This window comes from Cryptomeria japonica, chromosome 7 (assembly GCF_030272615.1).
Source record: "Cryptomeria japonica chromosome 7, Sugi_1.0, whole genome shotgun sequence".
In the NCBI taxonomy this organism is placed as follows: domain Eukaryota; kingdom Viridiplantae; phylum Streptophyta; class Pinopsida; order Cupressales; family Cupressaceae; genus Cryptomeria; species Cryptomeria japonica.
Window position 1 is genome coordinate 662,887,829 of NC_081411.1, and position 19,282 is coordinate 662,907,110.

Sequence of the window (19,282 nt, forward strand, 5' to 3'; positions counted from 1 at the left end):
AAATACTTTTCCATTTCCATAATCTAATCTAGCAATTCATCTGAATCCAACTTGCCATCGTAGTCTGGTGGGGTAAAACGCGGTTTGGTATTCACTCTTGACAACGCTCTTATAAACCTCTCTTCATCTGGATCATTCATCGATGGATTTTCTCCTTGTTCTCCAGCTACTTCTTCTTCCTCAACATCACTCACATCTTCAACATGTTGACCTCTTCTTTGGGCTGTTTCAACAACTTCCAATCAGGCTGCAATTCCTCTCAACACTTCCATCACAACAAGGTCTTTATTTCCATGTGCTCCAACACCTCTAGTATTTCTCTGGGCCATCTCTACTCTAGTCCTCTTTAGTTGTAGGTCAGATCCTCAATTTTCCACCCTAAAACAAAATCCAATAGGACTCCACGATCTCCGGAATGAAAACATGCTTTGATACCACTTGGTGCAGTCACAGTGGGAAGGTCCTCAAAGAGAATAGTTCGGACCATGCAACAAGAGTTACATGGAAGAAACAACTCAATGTGATAGAGGCTATGCAGAAACAAACTATATTATATCATGAAAATTAGTTACAAGCTACTAGCAACATGCAGGCTCCCAAGATTCGACTCACAGGCCTGAGTATAAAACATGCTCATTACACTATCCAAGCTCAAGCAAGAATATGAGCCAACTCTGAACCTCCTAGCCTTATGATTCCTCTTCTGTGTCCTAATGACGATCTCTAAATTCTTAGTTGCATTGATTTATATCATCAAGAATGATCCACGTCGACCCAAGATGAAACAAATTCTGATGAACAAGATAAAATGTGTAAAACAACAAGGTCGGCCTTCGCCAAAGAGATCCCTTCGGAAAAATCCAAAGAATCAAATGAGGACCCAAGGGAAGGTCGGCCACACTCCAAGGAACATTGGAAACAATGAACTGAAGCTCCACAAGCTATGAACATGATCCGCAAGATCTGCCAAATAGGAAATAGGTCCAAGCGGTTTTGGAGTTCTAAGCCAGAAAATTGTCTCAAATTTCGAAAGCGATAACTTGTTAGAAAAAGATCCAAACGTCCCGCGGACATAAGATAAGGTAGAAGAACATGTCCAAAATCAAAATCCAGCTCCGCAAGATCCAATGAGAAAATGCAAAGGATCGTGGAAAGAAATGCTGAACTACAAAATGGGAAACAAACTGAAAAGAAAATGTTTTTGGTTGATGCAAGATTTCCATGAACCAAGGATGCTCTTGCACAAGGTTTTATTCTTTCATTTGACATGTTATCATGGTTGTTGTTATGTCATGGTACACTCTTGATTGTGCATTAGAGTTATGGCATGTTATGTAGTTATTTGATATGTTCATATGGAGCACATTATCTCCTTGGGGATGGTTACATCATGTTGTCAAGTTTATGTTCTTGATTCCATGGTTGGAGCTTTGACATTGATCTTGGTTGGTTCTCTTTGTATTGAATGTATGATCATTTGCTTGATACTTCATGGTGGTTTTATGTTGCATTTGGAGTTTGACATGGATTGATTGGTTACAAGTGCTCATGTATACATGGAGATGAAGGTGAAGCTGTTATTCTCTTGTGATTAGAGATATGTGTTGGGATGGTTGCTTGCTTCAACAGGAAGACCGGGGAGCATTCACCTGGTATGGAATTGAGAGGAGATTGTTCTTAGTGTGAGTCATGATGACTTGGAGAGCTTGATGAGCATTCTCATTCCCACTCTTGGTCTACTTGGCAGTTTACTACTTGAGAGGTATTTCCCATTGTTCCTTTCAAGTGCATTATGTTTATGCTTATCTTTCATAGATATGGAGATGTTTAGTTCTGGAGGGTTCATTTGAGAGATGTATAGCATTATTTATCTCCTTGTGCATATGGTTTGATATTATGATATCATTTTGAGGATGTTAGAAGATGGTTTAGTGTGTTGATTTCCTTCATTGGAATTATTTTAAGAGTTTGATCTTCCTAGTTATGAGAAGCTTACATCCATGTTGACATTACATGATAATTGTGTTGGTTTGATCTAAGAGATTGAACGAGGGTTTTGGGTGTTGTTTTGGCTTCTCTTTTGGGGTATTTTGGAGAGAATCATACTTGACACAATATTGTTTATTTGAGGTGTTGGTAGAAGGACATGTTATGGTTTACAAGTTTTCTCTCTTCATTCTATGTATTCTCTCTTGTTTGGGAGGATGATGACATATTGTGAGAGAGTATGCAGTAGTTGGGTTGCATGTGTGGATCATTGTTATTGTTCTTGGTACTACATGTTTTGATTTACTTATCACACCTTGATGTGATCGGTTATTGATAGACTTGATATACTTTGAGATTCATTTCAGATTTGGTATTACCCATGCAGTGGGAGTTCCTAGATATATATGTACTTTATTGACAGGTTTTGATTCAGGGAGCTTGATTGTGGTTTATGGGTTGATATGATATTAGCATGAGTTTACTGATGTTGGTTATACCAAGGAGGTATGAATGGTTGGATGTATTGGCATGTGTTGTGGATGCCATTTCCAATCATGTGGGTTTTTACTTTATGACAGAAACTTGGAGCCTTTGTTATCACATTGGATTTTATGCTTGTGTTCATGGATTGGTGCATCTTCGCCTTGGCTTGTTCCTTTTCTTCCATAGGTGGTCTATTGGAGTATGAGAGGAGTTCTTGCTTGAGATGGTTGTCACTTGGTTTTATTGCAGGTATCTTGATAGAGAATGAGAGCATGTTGGGGATTCATGTGGTTACATGTATAGATATGATGATGTATTTCATTATTTGACCCTTATGCAATGTATACAACAAGTGGGAGAATGTTGAGAAAATAGGTGTTGTACACCTTGCATAATAATATTTATTATTGTAATATTTTATTTAATATGTGATGTTGCACATGGGCATGTAACATGTAGAGATTCTTTGGGAATATTCTCAAGACCACTTGATGAGTTGTATTGTAACATTGGGATTATTATATTGTATTTATTTAATATTGGGAAAAATATTTAAAAAGGGAAAAATTAGTACCCAATATTAGATGTGGGGTCAAGGAGTAGGTAAACACATGGTTTTGTGGAACATGGTTTTACATTACCACTATTTGTTTTGTGTGATCTTTTGTCTATATAAGCAAGCACATGTTTAGTGGTTAAGGTTGGTTGGTGGTTTACGGGTTGTCATTGTATCGAGTCCTTTGGAGGTTTGCATTTGTGAAGCATGGCATGGGATGTGTTTATTCATGCTTGGACGCATGGTAATGCATTGGAGGGTTTGATGATTCAAATGTATTCATTGTAACTCTTGTTGCTTTATGAATTATTAATATAATGGAGTATGGATACTTTTGGAGGCTGGGTTTTTCCCTCATGAGGGTTTTTCCCTCATATATCTTGTGTTATCTTGTGTCTTGTCTATTTTGATCCTTGCATTATGGTGATTCTGTAAGCTTGTATGCATGATTTTCTCTCATGAGTTATGTAGGAAAAGGATTAAATGTATGTGGATTTAAAGCATTATTTACTAACAGGTATACTACTACTACCATTTGCCCTTGTTGAACCAATTTAGGAACAATGATTTACTTTGTTTGCCCTTTTATATTCTGCATTCCTTGGAAAATTCTATCAAGTAAGCCCTCGACCCTAAGAAGATGGATAAGACTCCCATCCCCCTTCACCAAGGTCTCATTTAAAGGCTTTACACTAACCACTTGGCTCTTTACCCCCCAAAAAATTTCATGCTCATTCAACCCTTGTTGCCTGTCTCTCATCCTCTTACAACCCTTGCTAGTGGCCTGGTCCCCTCTAGATTGTTTCAAATTTCTATGAAGTGTTTGCTTCCTCCCTGATCCCCTCGTCCTATGTTCTATTATTGAACTTTCCCATCACACCTTCCCCTCCTCCTATGTCGAGAAGGATAAGAAACCCATTTCAAACAAGGGAAAAGGAAAGTCCATAGGGAAGCGTAAGAGAATTGTCATTGATAATTCCTCCTTTGATGAGTTGGAAGAGGAAAACCCTACTCCTGAATCTGAGGGTAGAAGGAGGTCTCACAGACTTGCTTCCAAGGGCTCCACTAAGAAGAAAGGAAAACCCCAAAATGCTATTGACTCTAAGGATTGTCTCAACGAGGGCAAGGGTGGTGAAAATTTGAATGAGGTGGCAGATGAAGCGACTGTCAAGGCCTCTATGGTTGCAATGGATGTGGATACCTATGGGCTCCCTTTGGGTATTGGGAACTTGATTTCTAACAATGAGAATCTAGTTGGTAAAATTGACCTTGTGGACCTGGATGAAATTATGGAAATGGTGGACCCTCTTGTTTGTAGGCCTTCTGAGCTAGATACTGGAGCTCGGGCTAATGTGAGAGTTCCTAAAGATTATGAGGTTAAAGTAATGAAGTCTATTAGGGATGGAAAATAAAAATAAGGTGGCATGAGTTTGCCCATGCAGGCGGAGCACAAGGATATTCACAAGGAGGAAGAGGTCCCCAAGGGTAACCCTAGTATGGAGGAGCTGCAAGGCCTCAACAACGAGGTCTATGAGCTTTTGAGCCACATTGATAGCTAGGGACCGGTTCTGGAAACTAAGGAACTCAAAGAAGAAATCAAGGAAATTAAATGCAAGTTGAACATTAGAGATAAACAAATGGTCAACATCAACAAATTCTACCTATAGGTGCTTCATAGCTATGCACTGACACTCTCTCTCTCTCCTACACAAAATAATTGTTGAGGATGATGTTGACAAATAGGAAGCTAGGGAACTTTACAAGTTCCTCTATGATAACTAGGACAAGGTCATAGAGATGACGGGTCCGTAAATTGGCCCCTTAGGTCTTAGGCTGTTGGTCTTTGTTTTTCTCTCTTTTGGGGTTGGTCCCTTTTGTTATGTTGTTAAACTCTCTTTGAACTCTTGGTTTTTGATGTTTTGATACTATTTATAAGACATGTTGATAGCTCTTCGCTATGTTAAGGGTCAATGCCCCCGTTAACGCTGCTTTATTAATCAAAAACATAATAAAATAGATATAACTAATCCTTATTAAAATATTTCAAAAACACTAAATAGCCATAAAACAATTGTAGACACTCAAAATTGTCATGTCTAATTAAATAAATATTTTATTTATTTAATTATCTAAGCCTAATTCTTCTATTAATTAAATAAATCTTTATTTATTTAATTAATTCATTTATCCTTTTCTAAGCCTTATTTCTCATTTAAATAAATACATTTATTTATTTAAATTGTCCTTTTCCTAAATTAAATAAACATTTTATTTATTTAATTGATCCCACTTCTTCTATAAATCAAATAAATCTTTATTTATTTAATTAATTCATTAGCTTTTTCTACACATGACACATGTCATTCATCTCTTAATTCCTACACTACCTACCTCTTTCATTATTTTATTATTTCTTCTACCTACCCTCTAATCATAGCTGACCTCCTTTTTACACCTCTCAATCTTATCCCTCCATTTCATATAGTGTCTTCTATTTAAGGAGATGCTTTCTTCATTATCAAACCCTAATGACCAATGATCTTTTATGCAATTGACTACACTACGATCCTACTTGCAACCACATTCCATTCTTTGTTGAGCTCTTGTGCACATAAAATCTGAGAGCAAATATATCAAGCAAGATCAATGGAGATAGGAAGAATGGAAATCAAAACCCTATTGGACATGTGATGGTATAATCTTTGTGATTTCATTTGATTTGCATTGTCTTAGGTAATCTTCATATGTTATGGTGGATCTTTGTTGTTGTTAGGCTAGGGTTTGGTGGTTGAATTCATTTAGCCTTTCAATCTTGTTATTATTGTTATCCATTTTCACCATATACAACAATTAAAATCCAAATCAACATTAAATAATCTAAAAATTAAATTTAAACTCTTCATAAGTCCAAATTTGACTCCAACAATCACCCATATGCCCAATTGGGCAAATTCTAATTAAAACGAATACTCGCAAGCCATATATCGCAATAAAATATTAAATTATCTCAACAATATTAAAATATCATTAATATAAGCACTATAATAGCAACACACATATGACCAACTATGCACAAGCAATCTTTACTGGTCATTGACAAATATGCATTGGGGTAACCGAACATTACCAAATTGGTAAACAAAGGTATAAATAAATCAAATTAAGGAATATCATCCAAATTAGGAATGATGGCTATGGTTGGGTAACAATTAATGGCTAGTGTGCTTTCTCTTATAACCACCATTGGGATATGAGAACACTCAAACCTATGGAGTCAGGTGGAGTCGATGCTTTGTACCTGAACCAACCATTACATACAACACCTATGCATACATATACATATAACATAATATAAATGAAAGCACCATTCACATTCTCCAATCGGGGTCACATAATAACATTGCTAGTAACATGATATCTCATCAAACCAATATAGCATCATTGAACTGAATATACTATTAAGCATTGTATCTCTTAAAAGAAATACAATAACATAAACTATGGTTTATTACTTTTAAATCAACCAACCAAATTAACATCACTTGTCACAGCTTAGTTATGAATCGAAGCAACATTTATATTTAAACATCATAACTATGGTAACAATTGTTGGTGTAATTAATTATTCATGTTGGATATTATTACACCTTACTTAATTTTACTTAGGATAATGCATTTCATAGTAGTTTGGGTATGACACACTTGGGTGTTTGTGCCACATTGGGATAGTGTGTGTAGGAGAATTTCCACCTTTTGTGGTCTTATCTTGTTGTTACATTCCACATTCGGTGGGTGATCCACCTCATGTGGAATATTATATTGTTTCTCCTACCTACCCCTACTTATCCCTACCTACCCTTGTTTCTTATTGAGCCGCATGTCATGTTTGTGTGCTCACATATCCATATAGCCTTACCTAAATAAGCAAGCTCATATTCATTGTATGTAACAATTATTGAACAATTGATCATTTATGTATTGATGAGAATATAGTTTATTCTTGTCCTATATTTTGTCTCTTTATTTTGTACTTTTCATTGAGCTCTTGATCTTGGCAAAATCTCACATGGTATCAGAGTCATTAGAGCATCATTAATTCATCTTTGGAGAGATTTTGAAGGACGTCAAAAGGTAGATCTGAGGAGCAGCATCTTTTGGAGGTGTCCTAGACTAGATCTGACCTCACCATTGAGTCTGGGTGGGTGTTTCCATGAATTTTAACTATAAATTTGCCTATATATGGTGAAAAGTCAATTTCGGGCTTGGAGGAAATTATTTGCCCAATTTGGGTGGTACGGTATGATTTTGCAAAAAAAATTAAATTTTTTTTTTTTTTGCGGAATTTTAATTTCCATATTTATATATATTTTTGCAGTTTTTAAAATTTTGTAAAAGTTTTTAAAAAAATTAAAAAAAACATATTTTGTTTGTGGGGGGGTCCGACCCCACCGCGTACCGTCGACATTTTTTTTTTTGGTGGTGCATATTGCAGATTTTGCAGGCCCCTGTCCCCCGTCGTACTTTGTACACTGCACTTGTCATCCTTTCAACCCAGTCGTGCTTTCAAATAACCTTGTCTCTAATGAGAGCTGTACTTCACGGCCCCAATGTTGACTGCCGACCATCGACCTTCCTCTACCTTTTTCCCGGCACCCGACATACGACAGTCAGTGTTTTCATCGGCCCCCGCAACTCCCAGCAGGGCCTCTGGTGATCGGACCGTCCACTGGCAACCACACTCCACCCGCCAGCCAACTGCTCCCAACTGTCGACGACCTCCACCCCCACTTTGGATCTCTCGCCGACACCTTCGACAACTTTCTAGTTGTCGTGTCTTTACTTGCCATGCGGAGCATTAGGAATCACTAATACCTAGAGAGTCAGTTGTACAACATCGCACACAACTATTCACCTCCCAACACACAGTCACAATACACTCAAGAAGACACCTGAGCAGGCATATAAGCCATGTTAGCGCTAGTTGGTGCCACGTCATCGATCGTACACTTCCCAATCATCACCTCGCTAGCTTTCGTACGACACGAGTCAGAATTCGGTTGGTCCACCTAGCTATACAGACACATAGTCAATAGGGGAGTGAATTTTTCTGTGACGGTCATACGACCATCAAATTTAACCTCGCAAATTGTTGACGTCATCATTTTTGAAAATTTATCAGCTCCCTCCCATTGAGCTTTTTGATTTTGCAGTTCAATTTCAAATGGCAATATCTTGCTCATTTTTGCTCTTTTTTTGGTGCAATATTTTTTGAAATGGGCTAGTTTTTTGTGTACTTTCACGTGGTGGCATTATTTTCTGATTTTTATGGACAAATTTTTAAAAAAAATCAGTTTTTGGTGACTATACCTGTCCAATCCCCATTTCTACAACTTCCGGGACTCCGTTTGGGCTCATATGAACTCCTTTTCAGGTGTCATTTTTTTTTGAAAGTGCATAATTTTTTCGTCTACTTTCATAATACGCTATCAATTTGTAGTGATTTTGAGTATAAATTGTACTTTCAACATATGGTCTTTTTTGGCCAATTTGGCACTTGTATTGCATAGATCTATTCTTCTAGTCTTTTGCATTGTAGCAGCCTATTGGGGCAGTTGTAAAACAAAATCATAAATCCACCTTGCCATTGTTTGCAAGTGGCCTATTGTACACGCATTACATATAAAGTGCCAAAATCATCATTTTGGGGGGTACTTTGATTGATTGAATTTGGGGGGTGTCTCTTGTGCTTTTGTGTTCTTGTGTTCCTTCCTTTTGCTTTTATGGGTTCTCCTAAGTTTCCTCTCTTAACTCCTCATAATTATGCTACTTGGAAAATTGATGCACAAAGTAAACTTATGGAAAAAGGACTAACTCATTACATTGATGGAACTATTGTTGCTCCCACTAATCCTAAGTCTGATCCTATTGCTCACTTGGATTGGCTCACTAAGAACATCATGGCAATTGGTGTTAGAGTATTCGGGTATTTACTTGATTAATTAAACATTATTTGTTTAATTATTTAAGTTCCCTTTATCTCTTTTACACTTAAGCTAACTTTAGGTGCATATAATTAATTGTTTTAATTAATTATTATGTGCAAACCTAGGTTTTCCCTTTTTAGGGTTTCTTGACCTATTAAAGGTTGAGTTCTTTCTTTTCATTATAAGAATCACATTACATATTTTTGTGAATATTGAGCTCTCTCTTTTTGGAGCATATTCTCTGTGTTTTGTATGTTCTTCAGATTTTGCTTTATTGCTTCTCCTTGTAACAGGTTATTTGGCTTGCAGAAGATCTTTAGGCTCCTATGGTGTTGTATTTTCTCAACTCCTATATGGTATCAGAGCTCAAATCTGTAGCTGCCTGTTCTTATTTTGAGAATTTTTGCTTTGGAAGCAGATCTGGGGTTTCAGAAATTTTTTATGTACCTAGGGTTTGAGCTTTTTTTTTAGCACTTTGGGCCTAAATGGACCTCACCATCGTGCTCAGAAGGCCCGAAAAACCCCTATGGTCATATAAAATTTGACCTATTTTGGTTCCTGAGCCTCTGGGAGCATTTTTTTTCTCAGATCCAGGCCGTATGGCCTTGGCACGCAGATCGAGAAAAAAATTTCAAAATTTTTTTTTTTTGCCTTTTTATGGCATGCAGGCCGAAATTTGTTTTTTAAAAAAAAAAATCTTTCTAAAAAGCGAAAAAAAAAAAGGAAGTTTTTGTTTCTTTTTAAGAAAAAAAATTTTTTTGGGGCAAAAAAAGTTTTTTTCGGGGGGGGGGTTCCCATGGTACGTAGGGTACCATGGGCCCCTGTCCCTACCACTGTCAGTACCGCGCATGGACATCGATAGCTTCCTTGGGCCCCGCGCCTGCCAGTCACCGAACCCCGGCCCCTGTCAGCCTCGATTTCCGCTCCCACCACCGGAATCCTCCCGATCGCCTTGCCTACTACCGCCGTCGGCCGTTGCTTCCCTTCCGGTCGCCACCGCCGGTCTCCCCGCCCGCGGTCAGCACTGCGCCCACCGACCGCCGCTTCCCTTCCGGTTACTACCGCTGGTCTCCCCGCCCATGCTCAGCCCTGCGCCCGCTGCCCGACCGCCGCTTCCTTTCCTGCACTGCCGGCTGCCCTGCGCCCGCCGCCTTCCGCCGCCGCCTGCGGCCCCCTTTCCGACTGCGCCTCCGGCCCGCCTGACCCTTTTTCCGGGCCAGCCTCCGCTCTGCCACCGGGCCGCCACCGGTGCACCACCGCATCTCAGCCTGGCCCGCCGGCCACCACTCTGCCACCGGACTGCCACTGGTGCGCCACCGGAGCTCCGCTCACTAGCTACCGGACCACCAACAATGCCACCAGACCCCTTTTTTGGGCCTTTTAAGGGGGGGTTTGGTTTTTTGGCCCTATCTTGGACATACGGAGTTGGATTTTGGTGAACAAATAGGCATCGGAAAGCTGGTTTCGAGGCCAACCTCATGGTGTTGTAATTTATTTCAATTTTGCTGTTTGACTGTGTTTTTTTTACAGTCAAAGTGAGGTCTCTTTTTTGCACTCCGGGAGATGTAGAATGAGCATCCGACCTCCGTTTTTCAAAAACTTTATATTTTCGGAAAGCGTGTTCTGTGTACTTTCCAGAAATATGAGTTTTTTTTTCAAGATTCTGCTCCATGCATATTTTATTCAGTTTTTTGCTTTTCAGCACTCTGGTGGATATCGTGGTTGTTTCAGGCCCTGGGATCTCTTTTCTGAGCAGGATGTCTCTGTTTTGATTTTCGTTTCTATTTCGAGTCTTCTTATCATTGTAGCTTGTAATTATGCAAATGCACTGAGATAAAGTGCCATCATGCATTGTTTACTTGGAATCTTGCATCTCTTGTGTCTCGTTGTACATGCACTGTTGATCAAGTGCCATGAGGGGGTTGATGTTTACCTTTGTTTGCCATCTTCCTTTGTCAAGTGAGTGTTCCTTCCACGACATTTGCCTCATGATGATGTGTCTCAGCACCTTTGATGTTCTTGGTTCTTCGTCATGCAGTTGTTTTTGGCTGTCCTTTTCAGTGTTCCTATCCCTCTCCCACTTCTGCATTATGGGGAGGTTTATCCTATTGGTTCTAATGCTTCCGTGGTTCGATTGATCAGCTCTTCAGGCTTTGGTTTCTCATGCCATTTGTATCTTCGATTTCAGTTGTTTTGCCTTGTTTGCCTCCTGATTCGAGTAGTGTCATTTGAGGGCACTCATGCAGATTACAGTCTTCTCTACCTGGTCATGTTCTAGTTCAGTGGATGTTCTTCAGATCAACAGTTATTCTTCAACAGAGTTTGTAGGGTCTTCATGCTTCAGTGATATTATTTTCCATCTCTTTTTGGAGTAGAGTTTTGTTCCCATGAGGTTTTCTCTATTTCTCCAGTTTCATAGAGATTTCATTGTATTTGGCTACCTAATCAGGCCTTGTTGCCGGGACCCATCTTTATTGCTTTCAGTAGCTGTTCTAGGTTTTAGCTTCTCCCTAAGTCTAGCTTAAGGGGGGGTGTTAGAGTATTCGAGTATTTACTTGATTAATTAAACATTATTTGTTTAATTATTTAAGTTCCCTTTATCTCTTTTACACTTAAGCTAACTTTAGGTGCATATAATTAATTGTTTTAATTAATTATTATGTGCAAACCTAGGTTTTCCCTTTTTAGGGTTTCTTGACCTATTAAAGGTTGAGTTCTTTCTTTTCATTGTAAGAATCACATTACATATTTTTGTGAATATTGAGCTCTCTCTTTTTGGAGCATATTCTTTGTGTTTTGTATGTTCTTCAGATTTTGCTTCATTGCTTCTCCTTGTAACAGGTTATTCGGCTTGCAGAAGATCTTCAGGCTCCTGTGGTGTTGTATTTTCTCAACTCCTATAATTGGTACCTTAAGAAAGTATGTATCAAAGGATCTCATCTTTCATATTGAGAAATGTACCTTCATTAAGGATGCTTGGCAAAAGTTTCAAGACTTTTATGGTGAAGTTGATGAAACTAGGGGATATTATATTGATAGTGATCTCACCATGTTAGATCCCAAGAACTTTGATACTATGCAAGATTATGTCACTAAGGTAAAAGAGTTGAGGGCACAACTCAAGGATTGTGGCATTGATAAGAAGGATACTCAATTGATCTTCAATTTGATGGGCAAGCTTCCACAAGAATATGCAGCATTTGTTTCTAGTTTCCAAACCCATAGGATGATAATGGGTTCAAGCTACACAATGCCTATATTTGATGCTTTTGCCAAAATATTGATTATGGAACAAACCAAGTTGATAAGCATGGGCATTCTCAAGACTTCTAAGTCTCAAGAATTAGTGACAAATCAAGGGAACAAAGGAAATCAAGGAAAGGACAACTCAAACAAGAAGAAATGGCAATCAAAGCCTAAGGACAAAGCATCACCTTCTCCACAACAAGGAGATTCGTCCTCTTCCAAGAAGGACAATTCACCAAAGAGGGAGAGACCTACTTGTGCCTATTGTAAAAATGTTGGTCATGAGGAGCATCGATGCCATTCTAAGAAGATTGATGAGCTCACACACATCCTCAAAAAGCACAACATTGATTTACCTAATGCCTACAAGAAGGATGATTCATCAACTTCCACTTCCTCACAATCAAAGGGGAAAGGGCAAGCATTCATGGCTTCTACAAGTGGGAAGACTCACTCTTTTGGGATAAGAAAAGGAAAAGCTCTTTGTGCTACTAGAATTCATGATTCAGGGAGATGGCTTCTAGATTTAGGGGCTTCTCATCACATGGCATCTTCGCAATCTATGTTTTCTACATTTGAGCCTTGCACCATGTCACAGATTTTGATGGGCAATCATACATACATGGATGTGATTGGGAAAGGAACTATTGTAGCTGGGGATAACTCCTTCAATAATGTGTTTTGTGTACCCCATTTGACAAACAATCTCCTTTCCATCTATCAAATCACACATGGGACAACTAAGAGAATTGTGGAGTTCACACCTGAGTCAATTTTCATTAGAGACTTGGAGACTAGAGATATCATTGCGATTGGAGTGGTTGATCATGCATCTTGGTTATACTCCTTTTCAGATTTTGTTGATGAGGATGATCTTACATATGATGATTCTACATATGATGATCACACTTCTTTTGATGATTCAGATTTTGAGAACTTTGGGTACTTGAACTTGGGGATCCTCACATGTGACCCCATTCTTCAACCTTGCATTTCATCTCCTCCTCTTGATATTACATCACCTATTGCACGTGATGATGTAGATGGTGTGACAGTTTTGCCTTCTTGTAATTCAGTGTAGTAGGGTATATCTTGTCTTCCAGTTTCAGTTTCATGGGATGATTACTTGACAGACATTGCGGGTTTGTTTGTGGAATCCTACATTGCAGATTTCGGAGACACCATTGATGATATTCATCCTTTTTGATGAAGATGATCCTTCTTCGATTGTTGTGAGGGAACACTCTGACCCTCTTGTTCATTCTCTACATGATCATTCTTTCGAGGTTGACATGATTGTGGATACTTATGTACAGTAGTTGGAGGAGGTATCTTTATCTTTAGAGGAGACATGTGAGTCTTTGGGACTTGTTCTACATTCATCTCCACTAGATCTTAGAGTGCATTTTTCAGCAGTGTGGAGCAGTTCACCACCTTTGGAGGAGGTACCTTTCAGCATTGACATGAGGACACTTGAGCAATTTTCAGAAACTTCATTCATCATGAGTTTTTTTCCTACTGTTAGGAACCGGAAAGGACAACTATTGTCTCAAACTTTCCATGGGTATGGATTTCAAAATCTTCCTCAAGTTGTTAGGCTTCTGCAAATAGAGGACCAGGCTCTGATACCAATTGTTAGATAATTGATTAATCCATTCAAACACTGGTTCACCCCGCCCCCCCCTCTCAGTGTCTATGGGATTAATCAATTATCTAACACCTACATCTTCCTTTCATGATTGGGGAGACTTCATGGATACACCTTTGGTTTTGTTTCTTCCTAAGGGGAGGAATGTTGTTCGACGGTCATGGAGCAGTTTCTTCATTCATTCTCAAGATTCTACCATTGGTGCAGATTCTACATTGAGGGGGGGCTAACTAGCTTCTCTTCTTCTCTCATATGGAGGGAACTTTTTCCTCACATGGGGTTTTGTTCCTCACATTCTTCTATGAGAGTTCTTTGTATAGTTTTCATCTCTCTTTTGGGGGAGGGTTTTTTCCCATTGGGTTTATGAGAGATTTCATTGCATTGGTTTGCATGAATTTGTACATGGGTACCTAACATGGCCTTGTAGTTGGGACCCATATTGCATTGCTTAGTTGCATTGTAGACTTAAGTGCATTCCCCTAAGTTGCACTTAAGGGGGGGGGGGGGGGTGTTGGTGTAATTAATTATTCATGTTGGATATTAGTACACCTTACTTAAGTTTACTTAGGATAATGCATTTCATAGTAGTTTGGGTATGAGACACTTGGGTGTTTGTGCCACATTGGGATAGTGTGTGTAGGAGAATTTTCACCTTTTGTGGTCAAGTAGCTTGTTGTTATATTCCACATTCGGTGGGTGATCCACCTCATGTGGAATATGCTATTGTTTCTCCTACCTACCCCTACTTATCCGTACCTGCCCTTGTTTCTTATTGAGCCACATGTCATTTTTTTGTGATTGCATATCCATATAGCCTTGCCTATATAAGCAGACTCATATTCATTGTATGTAACTATTGAACAATTGATCATTTATCTATTGATGAGAACATAGTTTATTCTTGTCCTATATTTTGTCTCTCTATTTTGTACTTTTCATTGAGCTCTTGATCTTAGCAAAATCTCACAACAATCCCCAATGAATACAATTTTCAAATCAGATATGCAATAAGCAATAACACCATGGTCCTCACAACTAGGTACAAGAAGAAAGCATGTATCCCAATGCAAAAGCATAATCATGATCATCATAAAGCATTCTAGAACATCACTGGTCCAACACGAACATAGAACATTTATAAACTCACAACATAAGGTAGGCACTGAAGGCCTTGCATAGAAATCAATTGTAACATCCAAAATAATATCATAGCACCTTGGAAAGGTTAACACCCATAAGCAAATGGCACAATCATTGGCTCGTAGCCAAAACCACATCAAGGAGAAGAAATACAAAAGATCAACTAGAGGGGCATTACATCCTCCCCCCTAGGGCTCAACTTAGTCTTGGAAGCCTACAATCAAGAACAAGACACCTTCAGTGAAAAATCCAACAATCACTACAAGCACACACAATTGAACCTTTGACTCATCAATAATTCTAGGCCATGTCATACAATTCTCTTACCATAACCAAAGCAGTTAAGAACTAGACCTACTATTCGGTCCACAAGAGCATAACAACTCACTAACTTTAGAAAAAAAGTTACCACGCAATGCTAGGAACTCCATCTAGCCACCTATTCGAATAGAAACCACACAAAACCAACCAACTCTACCTCATCTCGAGGCAACAAACATGAAATTGTGCCCTCAATGATATCTCTTTAGACCAAGGCACCAACTCAAAGGGCTTCCTCTCAAAATAAGGGAATAAAATATCATCCTACAAGACAACAAAACACCATCATGCTCATCAAGAGCTCACTTAAATCTAGAAGAAATCTCACTTATTCCACCATGATCTTGTAAAACCCAGGATCCCTTACCATATTAACTTCTCAATGAAAACTAAGACCTAAATGAAGGTACTCAAAGGCATGAACATGAATAAATTTACCCCCCACATCCAGGAGTACCCTCAAATTAGAGGCTCAACAACCCCAAGCACTACAAGAAGAGCCACCTAACTACCACTAACCACAAGGCATAGGAGCAAGGCAAATTTTCTCTATTTCCAAACACTCAACTATAACTGAGACAAGGTTTACTCAACTTGATCTTGGTCATGATTTCACAACCAATGAGGTAATACCAAACCTCTCAATAGGGTCAACACCCCACACTCACAACTCCAACTGATCTCTGGATGGCCAAATTCACTTATCAAGACCACATCCTCTTCGAGCCTTAGGCTAGGAATGATAGAACCATTAAGGAGCACTCCTCTAACTCACACCAACCTCCAACATGGAGTCTAGAAAAAAAGAAGCCATGCATATAAATAATAATAGATATATATATTATCATAAGGCACAACAACTCTATTTAAGGGCACTTCCTGTCCCTACACAATGTCAACCATACATGTAGTTAGGGAATTTGCATCTGAAGTGACATGTAGAGTACCGTTAAGCAACAAAATAACAAGATCACTGGTACAATAACAAAAATTAATTTCACATTTTTCAATAAACAACAATCATATAATATATTTCGACAAATTAATTATTTATATAATTTTTAACTTTAACATCACATTATTCAACACATTGATATTTAACATCGTATAATTATATAACTTATGATATAAACAATGAAAACACATTTTAAAAATAAATAAAATAATAAAAAGGATTTGCATATTTAACTGATTTAATAAGTACGAGGGTTATAAAGACTTTTCATTTCTCTAAGCAAAAGGACAAATTTACAATGCCAGTCGGCACAGATTCAGATTCCACGCACAATTATTATTTTTAAAATTCATTTAAAAAAATATATTTTAATTGCCTTTCGTTCACTTCGACCAACGCTGTTTTTAAACATTTGTCGACCAGTCCAAAAAGGCCATCGATTGTCTCCACAATCTTTCCAAATTGGGACTGAAAATTCCACCTACAAAATGCTATTTAAGAATCCACATTCACACAAGAATTCACTGAAATAAGTTTTTATTTTTATTTTGCTGTGATTTTTCTCAAATTTCCATCATGCCTTCCTCCCTGCAATCTCATGTCGATCTCCCTCTGATCGACATCTCACAATTTCCGTCCGAATTTGATTGCAAAACCCTAAATTGCCTTCAAAACAACCCTGGCTTAGCCGTGGTCAGAGAAGCCTGCAAGGAATGGGGATTTTTCTATGTCGGAAACCATGGAATTCCAATTGATCTTCTCCAACAAATGGAGTTCCAGAGCCGCCAAATATATTCTGTGCTGGCAGAAGCCAAAGAAAGAGCCGTCACATGTGATCCATTCATGAGCTATCAATGCAGGGGCAACGCAGAGAGCTTCACCATGCTGAATTTACCAGAATCTGATTCCATTAACGAATTGTCCAACAAGATATGGCCACTGGAGGAAAAATCAGCAATGTTCAGGTATATTAAATTCGAGGGTTTATTTTTCTTTTTACATTTGAAATTAAAACCCTCTCTCATAAATGAAAATCGGTTCTTGGATCCAATGCCAGCGAGACTTTCCGAACATACTCTTTACACATGGCAGAGCTCGCACGCAAGATCTGTAAAATAATTCTTGCCAGTCTTGGCTTGGATGCAGAGAATTTCTATCATTTACATTTTGAAAATTTCACAGCTTACATGCGAATAAACCACTACTTTTCTGATGCCAAATCTGTGGAGGAGGAGTTGCTATTAGGTCATACAGATATTGGCTGCTTCACAATTCTTTACCAGGATAATAATGGAGGCCTTCAGATTCGATCCAAGGAAGGGGAATGGCTGAATGTGAAGCCGATCTCTCATTCATTTGTTGTCAATTTGGGAGATTCAATGAAGGTGCGAAAAAACTGAAACAATTTCTGTGTTTGCATATCATGATTTTAAATGAATATGAATAGAGAAAAGATGTGTTGAGTACAGGCATGGAGCAATGGCATATACCGCAGCGCAGAGCATCGGGTGGTGTGTAAAGGCTGGGTGGATCGATTTTCAGTGCCATATTTTGTTCGTTTTCCGAGGGATCAACAAATTTGGGCTCCGGATGAGCTTGTGAACGATGAACATCCACGACGTTACAGGCCTTAAATCTCCTCACAATTTAAGGTGGATTCCATGAATTACTTAAAATCAAAAGATGCAAAAATCTCGACATTCTTGGAACGATATGCAGAGATAAAAGAAGCAGTCTGAAACACCTGTAGACAAAGACGTGAACAAAGACTCTGCGAAATGGCAATTGCATTTGATTTTTAAGTGTTCAATGAAATGATGTTTAGGAATAATCATTATTGTGTGGTGAGGCTCAAGTCGAGAGAAAAATGTTGGAAATATATCAATATTAATTGATTCATAGTAATAGATGCGAGGTCTATATTTACAATGTGATTTTATTTTGGTTCTATATTATTATAGAGATAAAATGTTTCATATATTAAAATATCCATTTATGTCAACTGACCTTCTATGTTTTATTGTTATACACTTATATGTAAATTGGCTTCTTGTTTGATGATGGTAACAAAAGGAATTGGCATTTAAATATTGTAGGTCAACTCTAGATGCATTAATTTCTAATATGTTATTGGGTAATGAATCATGTAGTACAAATCACTAAATGATAGATGCATTTTAGAAGAAAATAGCTTATAGGTGGATAATGTAGGACAAAAAAATATTTTGGAGCATCCTTCAATCTATCTCATCTAGCCACTCTCTAAACAAGGTCTCTTATCTCTCGATATTGATCAACCAATGTTCAATTATGTACACATTTGCCTAATTATTGACCCTTTACATCACATTCTTGAGTGAGCAACACCATCTAATCCTATATGTCTAGCCCCACATGCCATTTCCTTCCTCAATTTAAAGATCTATTGCCACTTCTTGACACTATACCTAACATGGAAATGTTGAAATCCATCATCTATTGACATGTATTGAACAATTTATACTAGATGTAGTGTGAGAGTTTTGTGTTACCTAGCTAAATTACCATTTTCCTCATCATTCCGTGTACCTCCTCCACAAGTGCAACTTGAACCAATAATCAAGTATCAAACCACATAGTAGCTAACCACAACTTTCCTCTACTTCTCTAGTATAGGTGAAAGGAAATACAAGAGCAAAGAAATAAAAACAAAATCCAAGCAAATTTATTGATGAAGTAAATGTTACCAAGAGAAATGCAAAAACCTTGGAGCAATCATCCAAATGTGAAGAAGGAGGAACAAGAACTTTTGAAAGGGGAAAAGCAAAGAAAAACCCCTTGTGATATTATGAATGAGGAAATGCCTAAAATGAGAGAGAGAGAGAGAGAGGCTCTTTACAATAATATCATTGAGAAGAAATGAGAGAGGAGACATCTCTTAAATAGAGATGAGGAGTGGAGTTACAAAGTAACTCCGAAAT

The 19,282-nt window shown here is 38.2% G+C and overlaps 2 protein-coding genes across 2 annotated transcripts; both read left to right on the forward strand.

Moving 5' to 3' along the window:
• Positions 1–9,860: 9,860 nt before the first annotated feature.
• On the forward strand, positions 9,861–10,451 carry LOC131856896 (pistil-specific extensin-like protein). Its single transcript, XM_059208853.1, has one exon. It carries the CDS (start codon positions 9,861–9,863, stop codon positions 10,449–10,451), a length of 591 nt encoding a protein of 196 aa, XP_059064836.1.
• A 6,291-nt stretch (positions 10,452–16,742) lies between these two features.
• On the forward strand, positions 16,743–18,231 carry LOC131071157 (gibberellin 20-oxidase-like protein). Its single transcript, XM_058006877.2, has 3 exons — positions 16,743–17,287; positions 17,380–17,707; positions 17,792–18,231. Exons 1-3 carry the CDS (start codon positions 16,899–16,901, stop codon positions 17,954–17,956), a joined length of 882 nt encoding a protein of 293 aa, XP_057862860.2. The 5' UTR covers positions 16,743–16,898; the 3' UTR covers positions 17,957–18,231.
• Positions 18,232–19,282: the final 1,051 nt, after the last annotated feature.